Source organism: Canis aureus, chromosome 14, assembly GCF_053574225.1.
Source record: "Canis aureus isolate CA01 chromosome 14, VMU_Caureus_v.1.0, whole genome shotgun sequence".
Lineage (NCBI taxonomy): Eukaryota > Metazoa > Chordata > Mammalia > Carnivora > Canidae > Canis > Canis aureus.
The window spans coordinates 62,017,406-62,030,512 of record NC_135624.1 but is presented as its reverse complement, the minus strand read 5'-3'; the positions used below and the strand labels follow the sequence as shown (position 1 = coordinate 62,030,512).

General features: G+C 36.0%; 1 protein-coding gene and 1 long non-coding RNA gene across 3 annotated transcripts in view; one reads left to right on the top strand and one right to left on the bottom strand.

Annotated features, from left to right (window-relative positions):
• The window catches only part of LOC144283725 (uncharacterized), a 35,210-nt gene extending 29,271 nt beyond the window's left edge, over nucleotides 1-5,939 (bottom strand). For both annotated transcript variants that reach the window (XR_013352279.1, XR_013352280.1), the window contains exon 1: nucleotides 5,280-5,939. This is a non-coding gene — a long non-coding RNA (uncharacterized LOC144283725). The remainder of the gene's footprint in view (nucleotides 1-5,279) is intronic.
• The window catches only part of LOC144283724 (transmembrane protease serine 11F), a 94,211-nt gene extending 82,971 nt beyond the window's left edge, over nucleotides 1-11,240 (top strand). The window contains exons 9-11 of the mRNA XM_077848207.1: nucleotides 584-843; nucleotides 2,868-3,010; nucleotides 7,268-11,240. Of these exons, the coding sequence (XP_077704333.1) occupies nucleotides 584-843; nucleotides 2,868-3,010; nucleotides 7,268-7,426 (562 nt within the window). The 3' untranslated portion in view covers nucleotides 7,427-11,240. The remainder of the gene's footprint in view (nucleotides 1-583; nucleotides 844-2,867; nucleotides 3,011-7,267) is intronic.
• The last annotated feature ends 1,867 nt before the right edge of the window (nucleotides 11,241-13,107 follow it).

Here is a 13,107-nt window from a genome sequence, read left to right as displayed (position 1 = left end):
AATAAATTTCTACACATTGCATTGAAATTATAGAAGAAAGAATCTGAAGAGTTTTTAACGAGGAATTAAAAGATTGGCAATTAATTATAAATATTAATTACTATTATTAATAAAAATAAAGCATGAAAATTCCAATTAGCTGCTGTGCTCCTTTTAATTTTAGAGGATGTAAAATATTTTTAAGGGCTTTTGTACACTCACTTGTCTCATTAATATTTTAAACTCTATTTGCCATAAGGCCAACAATGGCAAATTCTCCCACCAGAGAGATTTTTCAGGAGCATAATCCCAGTAGTTGGGAGAAATACAATCTTCATCTCTTTTTTTAAAAAAAGATTTTATTTATTTATTCATGAGAGACACAGAGAGAGAGAGAGAGAGGCAGAGACACAGGCAGAGGGAGAAGCAGGCTCCATGCAGGGAGCTGGATGCAAGACTCGATCCCAGGACCCTGGGATTATGACCTGAGCCAAAGGCAGATGCTCAACCACTGAGCCACCCAGGTGCGCCAAGAAATACAATCTCAATCTCTTTTAAAAGATACAGTTGAACATCACAAACCTTACTCTTAAATTTTTTGCAGAAATAAAGACCCAAGGCAATGGATTGCTACTTTTGGTACAACTATAACACCACCTGCAGTGCAGCGAAGTCTGGGGAAAATTATCCTTCATGAAAACTACCACAGAGAAACAAATGAAAATGACATTGCTTTGGCTCAGCTTACTACTCGAGTTGAGTTTTCAAATATAGTCCAGAGAGTTTGCCTCCCAGATTCATCTATAAAGTTGCCACCTAAAACAAGTGTATTTGTCACAGGTTTCGGATCCATTGTAGATGATGGTGAGTAGTTCAAACTAATAGACTTAGTACACATTTATCTTGAACTCTAAGGAGCTGTCCTAGGAATCCCTTTTCATACTTTTCGTAAAAATAATGTTGATGCTTCCAATGTGTATGGCCTAGAGCAGAACAGGATGGTATGGTTAGAAAGTAAAAGGAATCGAGTCCTTTTCCTTGAGTTCACAATTAATTGGAGCAGCAGTGAAAAAGAGGAAAGGCTAATAGAGAAGAGAAGAACGGACAATTTTAGGTGCTACAAGAAGGGCCAAAATACTACTACGGAACTACAAGGGAGTAGTCTAAATTGTGTTTCCCAGAGGTTGAAACTCCTAGTTAGCATATACTTCAGATCACAATCTTAATGATAGCTTTTTAAAGATTTTATTTATGTATGTATTTATTTATGTATTTATGTATTTATTTATGGAGAGAGAGAGAGCATATGGGCAAAGGAGTAGCGGGGGAGAGGCAGAAGGAAAAGGCGAGGGAGAGAATCTTGAGCAAAGTCCACACTGAACGCAGAGCCTGACATGTGGCTCAATCTCACAACCCTGAGACCATGACCTGAGCTGAAACCAAGAGTCAGACCCTTAACTGGCTGAGCCACTTAGGTGCCCCAATGATAGAGCTTTTTTCTTTATTTTTTCTTTCTTTCTTTCTTTCTTTCTTTCTTTCTTTCTTTCTTTCTTTCTTTCTTTCTTTCTTTCTTCTTTTTCTTTCTTTCTTTCTTTCTTTCTTTTTCTTTCTTTCTTCTTCTCTTTCTTTCTTTCTCTCTTTCTCTTTCTTTCCTTTCTTTCTTTCTTCTTTCTGTCTAAATGCTTCCTCATTTTAATGAGGATTTCTGATGATTATAAGCATAAAGTGTTTTGTGAATGTTTTGAGAGTTTTCATTTTGGTTAGTTAATTTAAAATATATTTCTTTTCATCTGTCTCATCTCATGGGTGTTGAAAGATACCAGTTCTATAAATCGGAGACCAGAACTTAAGATTTCTAGGTATTAGCTCATTCCACACTGAAGAGAGAGATCAATTGTTTTAAAGTGGGAAATAAGAAATGTTTAAGGTTCTATCAAAAATCATCCTGAAGAAAGTAAGAGACAAATGCTAATGGATTTTACTTATTTATTTGTAAGTGAGCACAAGCAGGAGGAGGGGCAGAGGGAGAAGCAGACTCCCTGCTGAACAGGGAGCACAATGGGGGGGGCGGGGATGGATCCCAGGACTCTGGGATCATGACCTGAGCTGAAGGCAGATGCTTAACCAACTGAGCCATCCAGGAACCCCTGGCTTTTTTTTTTTTTCTTGACAGAGCTCTATTATATGTAAAATTTCCCAAAAGCCTCATCTCCAACTGGACTTCATCAGATGTTGTTACAAGTCTCCTTTCGTGTTCTCTGCCTTCATCACTAATTTAGGACTATTCACCAACAGCTTCAATCTGGAGTCCTAAGCTACTTCCTTTCCTTCATGTAACCTCCAACCTTTCTCCATACTGGCATGAGATTGCTAACATATCTTGGGCATTGGTTCTGTTCCCATGCTTCAAGACACCCCTAAATAACGTACTATAACATAGAATAGGGCAAACAGCACTGTGCAGCTCATGAATATCTGCTTGAATATCTGCTTGAATATCTTTCAGAAAATAAATGTACTTCCCTGAGACTTAATTTCCTTATACAGAAAAGGGTAGCAATTGGTCAAGATCAGTATGGCGAACCCTCTTCTCATGAAATAAAAAGAAGTGCATCCACGAACACTATTACATATAGTTTTGTAGGGGTTCTAATAACTTGAAGCTTCACAAATATGATATAATATTGGAATGTGCATGTGTATAGCTCCTTGCATTTAGACATTTATGAAACAACATAAATCAGGCAATAATTCATTATAATTAATGTTAATAATCTTTTGTTTTTGTTCCTAGGAATATGCAATATATGTGTTTTACATGTTTTAGATACAGTTATATTCAAAGAACACATTTTCTGTTTGTATGTGTATGTTTGTTTGTGTAATAGGACCCACACAAAATAAACTTCGGCAAGCCAGGGTTGAAACCATAAGCACCGATGTGTGTAATAGAAAGGATGTGTACGATGGCCTGATAACTTCAGGAATGCTATGTGCTGGATTCATGGAAGGAAAAGTAGATGCATGTAAGGTAAGTCCAAAACCAACGTCAAAATTTTGAAAGGAAAATTTCCATTAGCTATTTCTAAACTTGGCATGTATTTCCTCTGGGAGAGGAAAAAAAAGTCATCTCTTTCACCAAGAATTCAGTTTATTTAATAATCATAATATTAAAAAGTTCTTGTATCGAGTGTTTACTGGGTACCAAGCCAAGAGCTTAGCATTTTTTATATATTGTTTTATTTAATATGGTGAAATCGAAGAGGTACTATTATTATGCCTATTTTGCAAATTAAGAGATTAAAGTCTAATTGCTCCCTATTTCTGGTTCAAACAATTACTGTTCTATTCTATTTTTTTTCTTAAACAAAATTGGAAACAAAAGACAGAGAAATCTCTCCTCTGAAGACCATTTATTCGGCTTTGGCATCATCTCTCGTGCATCTTGTTTTCATTCCCTGGCCTACAAGTCTCTCTCTTCATCCCTCTCTCTCTACAATGATCTTGATACTTGAAACAGCTTTCCTCTCCATCCCAAGCCTGTAGTACTAATGTCGATCCCACGATTGAAATCTTGGATTTTTAGTTCCTAGTTTCCTAACCCCCAGTGATCTTCACTTCTCAGTCATCATTTCTAGAGTCACATCTTGAGCCTTGTCACCCAAAATTGTTCCATGTCCAAAAATACTAATTCCCCAAATCTTCCTATTTAACAACTATCTTCAATCCTTCTGGCCTGCATTTTAAGCTATTCCTGCTCCTTAGGCCACGCTCTTTATGTTGCACCTCAACCTACCAGTCCTCATCCCCCAACATACACAGCCACACATATGTATATAGTGTCCTTTCTTTGTTTTATTTTGTCCTTTAGCTTTTATCACCATCCAGTATATAATCTATTTTATTTAGATGGTTTATTTTCTGTCTCTCCCACTAAACCAGAATATAAACTTCATGAAGGCACAGGTTTGGGGAGGTCTATTTGATTTACTACTATATTACCAACACCTAACACAGTGCCTGGCACAAATATTTGTTGGCTGAATAAAATGTCACTTTTCTTCGACTTCATAAAGATATATAGACCATTGCTTCTCTGCTTTATCACATTCCATTCATTCTTTCTTCCACTGTCAACTTGACTAACTTAGATTTCACTATTAATCATTCTCTGAACACTTGCTAATATCCCAAGTTCTCTTCTTGATCTCTCTTTTCAGTGTTTCTGTCTGACAAAATCCCAAAGCTGGAAGAACTCAATTACTTAATCTCTCTTTCTCTCTCTCTCTCTGCCTGTACTTATGAAGTCATATGCTCCTGGAAAAATTATAACAGAACACATTGGTACCACTATACGTTCTGGATAACAAAAGTGACAATCTTATTTTTGTGTTTTTTTTCCAAATCCACCTTCCTCTGAATTTTCCCTACACTTTCCACTTTCCTTAACTTTTGGGATTTTTTCTACCATTTTTTTAAATTTTTTATTTATTTATGACAGTCACACACAGAGAGAGAGAGAGGCAGAGACACAGGCAGAGGGAGAGGGAGAAGCAGGCTCCATGCACCTGGAGCCTGACGTGGGATTCAATCCCGGGTCTCCAGGATCGCGCCCTGGGCCAAAGGCAGGCGCCAAACCGCTGCGCCACCCAGGGATCCCTTTTTTCTACCTTTTTATTCTCAACTGATTATTTGTTTTCCAGTTTTCAAGGAAAAATAGAAGTCATAAGTAGAGGATTTTCTCATCTTCCCAGCACCAAGCGGCAGACCTGTCTTCATCTGAACCCCTTTGCTCCACATTCAGCTTAGGTCATAACAGGAAAGTGACCTCTTCTCTGAGGCTGATCCCTTCTCTGCTCATTTTCTTCTTGGCCTTTTGGGGAAGTTTACATTAGCATTGTTTCCTCTCTTTTCATAGTCAAGATTTCTCTTGCAACTAGATCCTTTTCTATTCATCTCTCTTTTTTAGTTTTATTTATTTATTTATTTTAAAAAATACTTTATTTTTTCATAGAGAGAGACACACACACACAGGGAGGGGCAGAGACATAGGTAGAGGGGGAAGCAGGCTCCCTGTGGGGAGCCCGATGTGGGACTCCAGGATCATTATCCAAGTCAAAGGCAGATGCTCCACTACCGAGCCACCCAGGCATCCTATTCAACTCTCTTAAGTTAAGGCAAAACAAAACAAAACAAACAAACAAAAAAAAACCCAACTTTTTCTTGACCCATAATGCCTTCAGCTAGCACCACATCTTATCTCTTGACTGTGAAATATTCAGGAAAATGTTCATACTCACTGTCTCAATTTTCTCAGCTCCCTTCAAACCATTTCAGTATAGTTTCTGCTGAATCACTTCATCAAAATAGCTCTTCTTGAGGTTTCCACTGATCTACCAATGACCTTCAACAAATATCTTTTTGTTTTACTCTTTTTTTTTTCATCTCCTAGCACCTTCTAATAATGCTTACCACTCCCTCTTTCTTGTCTTCCTTGGCTTGTAATGATTTTCATCTTACATGTCTGTCTGCTTCTTCTCTCTTTACTTCCCTTGCAGGCTCATTCTCTTAATCCTTGCTATTAAATTTTGGTCTATTCTGCCCCTCTTTTTACTGTGTACTTTCTCCCTAGAAGACCTGACTTTCTTCCTTAGCTTCATATGCCATCCTTTGACAGATGATTCATGAATTTATACTTCTAGTCCCAACCTCCCCTCTGATCTCCAGATTTACATATTCAGTTCCTACTTGACAACTCCCCTTGGATATTTCAAAGATATCTCAAATTCAAAGTGTCACACCTGTCACACACTCTTCTGCTCTCTGCCCCTTCAACCTGATCCTCTCTTTTTTTTGTCTCTATGAAAGGCATCGCCTTTCATTCTATTTAGCTAGAGACTAGAAGGCACTCTAGCATTCTTTCTCTACCCCTTACCCAATTGATTACCTAATCCCATGGATTTCACCTCCTTAAATATCTCTGTCATCTCTTGCTTCCCTTGTCCCACTTTATCTTCACCACCTCCACCTCCCGCCATCCAGAGAAGTTAGTCATCCAGCTAGTTTCCTTATATTTACCTTTATACTCCTTTCCTGCATTAGTCATATGAAAGCCACAATGATTTCTAACAAGATACTAATCTGATATCCTGTTAAACTCCTTCTTAAAAAACTTTAGTGGCTTACCTTCAGTCTTAAGATAGAAAATATAACTTCTAAGAAGGACCCACATGGTTCCTCAAGGACTAGTTCTCCTGACCTCTCCATTCTCATCACACAGTACTTGCCCCCTTGCTGTCTTCTCTTCAGTCCTGCTTTTGTTTCCCCCAGACTTTTGTGTATGCCAGGCTCCTACATGCCAAAGAGCATTTGCAATGCTGTTCCCTCTGTTTAGAACATCTTATATCTCCACCTTCCTTTTCATGCTTAAATCCTTTAGATATTAGCTCAATTACATCTCATCAGGAGATGAAATATGTGGGCTTGTTTAATATTCTTTTTATAACCTAAACTTCAAGTTTATGAGTATAGGGAACATTTACTTTTGGTCATGATGAATCCTGAATGCCCATCAGGATGCCTGGGACACAGCTGGAACTCAATAAATACTTGATAAAAGTAGTTGGTAAAAGGATAAATGAGTGAGGTGGAAGAGGCACAGAGAGGTTAATTATCTTACCGTAAGTCACACAGCCAGTAATTAACAGAGCTAGTCTTGAAACTTAGCAGTTCAATTACCAAGACCATACTTTCAACCACTACATGTATATCTGTTTATTTACTTAATTGTCCTTGTTCCAAAACAGATTTAAGAGGGCTTATATGAAATCCAACAAGCAAACATAAATTAGAATTAGGTGTATGAAAGACAAGAAGACCAAGAATTGGTCTATAATATAGAGTCTAACTTTACTCAGAGATCATCAAAGCTTTCCACCTATGCTCATGGATACTAACTTTTATATATATGTACTTACTAAATCATGCATAAGTTATCTAATCAAACTAGAAAAAAATCCAAAGATATTGAACCAGAAATAGTGTAACCATTCCTTATGAATGAGGTTTAGCCTTTCTAGAAAACAATGCACTTTAATGTCTTGGACAAAATTTTAACTCAATTCAGAGAAACACATCATATAATTTATTTCTAGTCTGGCTGCCTGTTCCATGTACCAATTTCCTTTTTTTTTTTTTTCCTCTATGGAAGGGAGATATTGCAGTGACTTTCTTCCTGAATTAAAAATTGGATTTAATAATTTTAAATGTATTTTTGTTTTTTCTCAAGGGTGATTCTGGTGGACCACTGGTTTATGATAATCATGACATCTGGTACTTAGTTGGTATAGTAAGTTGGGGACAGTCATGTGCTCTGCCCAAAAAACCTGGGGTCTACACGAGAGTGACTCAGTATCGAGAATGGATTGCTTCAAAGACTGGCATCTAGTGTGAATTGTCCATGAATTATATCCATGGCACACGAAGCTGAAGTCCCTGCATGTTGTGTATTATTTATAGTCATGTGGTTTGGATCAGGTTTTTTTTCTGGATGTCAAGAAATCCTCTGACTCAGACTAATTTAATATCACAAGGTGGTCTTTGCATAGAGAACTCTTTCTACCCTGAGGGAGGAAGACACAGCAAATGGCAATTGAACCAACTCTTCACTCTTCACAAGGGAAACTGATGCTTATTAATAAGATGAGTATTTACAAATCTTTTCCTCTGATGGAAGATAAGAAACATCATTTTTTCACAGAATATGAAGAGCTCCCAGGGCTGCCAAAAACTTAATATATAATAACCTGGAGCATTTGTAACTCTTGTAGCAAAACATCATTCCCCGAGAATTCAGAGCTTCAACATTCTAAAACTAATGGCTGGACATTCAATGGCTAGAATGGAGAAGTATGGACTTACAATATAACTTGAACTCCAACCTGGGTTTGTAAATAATAATACAAAGGATTATCATTAACAAGAAGAGTTGCCATTTAAAACATGTTTGAGTGTATCTGAATGTATTGTTAATATTGTTATACACATAAGCACTAGCTTCAGGATGCATGTTGTATTGCTAAGAAGCATTTTTGATTCATTGTTTAACAGCATCTTGCTGTTCATATATCTGTTGAAGTTGGACCAGGAAGAAGACAAAGGAAGAATCTTGGGAGCATTTTTCCATGTGGACAAAGAATATAAAAAGAACTAATGGGACATAGGCACACAAAGTTGTTTCCAAAAGATTAATAGGGAGAATACTCCTTAGATTTTTGGTGGAATGAGCTGTCCAATTATTTATTTAGAAATATTTACATCAGCATATTGTAACTGGTGCTTTTGTAAGTCTTCAGCTCTCTGACAGGTCAGATATCTATCAGGTTGGGAGAATTGATTTGTATAAGCACTTAGAACAGTACCTCATGTATATTGAGCACTGTGTGGATGTTTCTTGTATATGGAGGAAAGGAATGCCTCCATGAGCTTTAAGATAAACTAAGTTAATTTGTCAAATGAGTGAATGACTTTGGGGCTTAAATAGAGCCCAGAGTCTAGTGATAGAGACACAGGCTTTGGGGCAGCCCCGGTGGCGCAGCGGTTTAGTGCTGCCTGCAGCCCAGGGCGTGATCCTGGAGACCCAGGATTGAGTCCCGGGTCGGGCTCCCTGCATGGAGCCTGCTTCTCCCTCTGCCTGTGTCTCTGCCCCCCTCTCTCTCTGTCTCTGTCTCTATGAATAAATAAATAAAATCTTTTAAAAAAAAAAAAGAGAGAGACACAGGCTTTGGAACCACCTGCCCAAGCTTAAATGTTGGCTCTGCCACATATGAACTGTGTGTCCTGGCACCAGTTTCCTAACATCTCTGTGCATCAGCACTTTCATCTCTACAATAGAAATAAAAATACTATCTACCTCATATGGTTGTTATGAGGATTAAATGCATTAATAGAAGCAAAGCACTTGGAATAGTGTCTGCACACAGTATCTCAATAGGGACTACCTACTATTAATTATTATTAATGTGCCTTGGACTCAATGAAACAATATGCTTTTAAAAAGCTATCCTTTAAAATCATGTATTTGATGTCAGAATGCTTAAATTACACTGTAAAAAAAACCCTAAGTAAAATACTCGATTTTTAAAATCATTTTTGATATCTCCGTATATTTGCGACTATGTCTGTCATAGACACAGTTGCATGGTACATGGTCGGCTGTCACCAGGGTTATGACTAGAAATGCAGCAGTATTCATCCTTAGGGCTCAGATGTGAGACCACAAGTACTAGATTTGTTCTGATTTATCAGAGAAAGATCTAGCCTTTCTGTTTCTTTAGTGACAAAGTTTTGTTAATTTTTATGTATATGTGTTTATCTGTAATATATGTAAGCAAGATAAATCTAACTTTAAAGTTTTCCTAGTTATTATTTACATCTTGATATTAAAATACAATAAACACAAAAGATCATCCTTGTACACTTTCCTTTTAAAAAGAAAATGTCACCAAATTTCTGAATTGATGACAATTAATAATTAAATATCAGTAGAAGAGCAGAGTAAAAACTTAAATGTTTATAGTTTCTTCTATATGCAGAGAAACACCCAAAGCTTTCTAGAGAATATTTAGTAAATTTAAGAAATACTTGATTCAAGACTGACCTTTTTATATTAAAGCTAAACAAAATCTTTGTTAAAAACAGGAAAACAAATCTGTATATAAAATAAATAAATTTCTACTGTGTAAGTTCTATAACAATGAATATATGCTTTTGTGTAGCTATATTTACATTTCATAAGATTGATAGCTTTTTTGCATGTATCTGTGAAACTGTACACTGACTTAGATAATCAATGCTCAATTCAATTCAAGATATTTTAATGCAAATGAGAGGAATAAGTACAAAAGGCCATTAAGTAAATCTGAGAAATGGAAAATAGATTTTTAAAACAGGATATACATGCCCTATTTTTAGCTTGCTATCTGACCTATTGAGTGTTGTTATAGGAATCATGCAATACCTTTTACCTCATGTTTTCCATCTATCAAATGAGACATTAAATGATCTACCTCATGGCATTGTTGTGAGGCTTTCCTGTTGAGTAAGTTGAAAAGTTGAAGAATGTTTAAAGCCTGCAAAAAAATGCAAAATGTATTATTGTAAACTGTTATCAGTACAGACGATGCTGCAAATACATGGATTGTAAAAAAAGTGAGGTTTTTTTTACAGTATTGACATTTTTATTTATCAATAGTATTGCCTTATGAATTTTGCAAAAATATTGTGGTTTTTAAAAAAGCAAACCTGCTTTTGCCTCGTGTTGTCAATGTTATAGTAATATTCATGTCTTAAAAAAAAAACAAAAAAACTACAATTTGTTTGATGCATTGTTTGAAAGACAGGTCAAATCTATTAAACTGACAGTAAACAATACAGCACAAAATCCCTGTAGAATCCTGATGGAATTTGGGGTGCCATGAAAACTAAAGGGTTAGTTTTAGTGCTAGAACAAGATTGGACCAAAATTTTTGCAATATTTAACCATCTCTCAGTAAAAATCGTAGTTCGACAACAATAAGAACAAAAATATATTAATGGGAATCTACCCTTTTCAACTGAATAAATCTGTCACGTTGTTAATATGTTTGTTTTGGGGGGCGCTGTGTTTAAGGCATTCCTTCATGTAATAATGAAAACGAAAAATAACCCTCGGTCAGTCCAGTGTTCTTCCCACTACTCTCATCTGAGTTATGCAGGTGTCACCAGCCAGGAATATTGCAGTTCTAGAAGTCACTGGAATTAGATTGTTGTAATCAGTGTTTCTCCATGCAAAAACAAAGCAAAACAAAACAACAGTGAGATAAGTTAAATTCACATGGTTTTCAGCAAAGCATCATTGGATGAAAACAGTTTTACAACTAGGATAAACAACACCACTTAAAAGTATACCCAACTATACCTAAAGAAATGAGGGTAATTTTTATGAGGCAAAGCTCCAGAGCTGGTTAATTGACAGTAATTTAAACCTTTAATATGGTAGAAATTAAAATTCTATACTATTTTTAAGTGAGGAGTAGCAAAAGATTTTGAACTCTACTAAACAACAAATGTCTATTTTTCTCTTTCCTCTTTTTACTGCCTCAAAAAATCTGTTTTATAAACAGATAAAGCTACAGAAAGCCCACGAAAATGTAGTATATTAAAAACTTTGATTAAGCTGTTTTTGTACATACCTACAATAAATATTCTTTTACAGGTTTCAATATTTTCTTTGTCTTTAAGTTTTAATTGTAGCTAATAAGAATGAGAGTAATGCAATCATATCATACAATTAAAAACAAATAAAACTTTATTTCCTACTGCCTTCAATCTCTGCAATGAGACATTGACCTATCTACCTCATGATATTTATGAAACTTCCCTGTTGAATAATAACATCCAAAAGTCAGAACATGTTTAAAGCTTGTTTGAAAAGTGCAAAATATATTGCTAGGTACTGATCACACAACTGATGACAAACTTGCACTAAGATTGTCATCATGTTTTTATATTGTGTTACCGTTTTCATTTATCCATACTATCGCTTTGCATAGTTTCCAAATACTATTGTTTTGTTGAAATTATATTTAGCATTTTCTTGAAAAGAAATAGCATATAATGCCACTCATATACATTATTTTTAATATTAATTTATTGCAAAAAGAAAAATAGGCAAATGAAATGGTTTTTCACTTAATAGCTTTATAATCCAGGGACACCTGGGAGGCTCAGTCAGTTAAGCATCTGACTCTTGATTTCAGCTCAGGTCATGATCTCAGGGTCATGAGATCAAGCTCCCCATTGGACTCTGTGCTCAAATATTTAAAATTACTTTTAAAAGTTATTATACAGTTGACCATGGAAAATATCAAAAGTAGTCCAAAGTAAGCATTTAACAAAGTATATTTTTAAAACTCTGCTTTGTAACATCTTAGTCTATATTCTGGATTATTAAAAGTTCTGTAAGTAACAAAGCTATGCAATAAAGAGAATGCGAAGCAGTTGTCATAGCTTTCCTGTGAAGTTCTATTTTTATACACTTTGTTCTATTGTCAGAATCTATGTCCCACCTTTTATTTTAAAATGTGGTTTCATAGAAAAGGAAAATCATCCTGTTAGATTTTCTTCTCTTTCTACTCCCAGACTTAGGTGTTCTCTGTAAAAGATGTTCAGATGCCCACTTTTCAAATATTTCCAGAGAGAAATTTCATAAATGCATGAGACTGCCTTCTTAATGGTTTTAATAACCACTTTCTTTCTTTTTTTTTTTTAAAGATTTTATTTATTTATTCATGGGAGACACACAGAGAGAGTCAAGACAGAGGCAGAGGGAGAAGCAGACTCCCTTTTGGGAGCCTGATGCAGAACTCGATCCCAGCACCCCAGGATCATGACCTGAGCCAAAGACCTGAGCCAAAGATGCTCAATCACTTGAGCTACCCAAGCATCCCTAATAACCACTTCTCATCATCTGTATAATCGACCAAAAAAGAAGAGGTTATAAAGCAACCAAAATAGTTTTGAGGGGTCTTAGGAAATGCAATCCAGGAGACAGAGTGGACAGAAACTGAAAATGTGCTCCGGATTGTAAGCAGGCGAATGCAGTTACAAAGGCAAAAACCACAAGGTTACATAACTTGTTTTGAAGGAATTATGCTTAGTGCTGGCAGAGCTAAATTATGTAACACATTTATTGACTATTTAGCTAAGAGGTGTTACAAAATCTCTATTTTGGTCCAAAGTAGAAAGATGTGTTCCAGAGGGTGGGCCAGGAGCAATTGACAAGTTGCAGCTGACAAAAGTAAAAAGTCCATGGTGTTACCAAAATTGAAAGAGGAGGCAAGCATAGGCCTGCCTCCTGAGTGTCTTCCTGACCCTATTTCAAAGAACTCTCAGTGATGCTTACTTCACCTTTGAAATCTTTCACAGTATTCAAAACAAGCACCTTTTGCTAAACCTCAAACAAATATTTTCCTGTTTAGATCTATGTGGAGACTACTGAATTTTGGGGATAAGTGTTCAATCCATTAGTGTTTGTCCTACAAGAGATAATTCTTAGGGAAAGAGCATTAGGAAGTTGAATGAACAGGC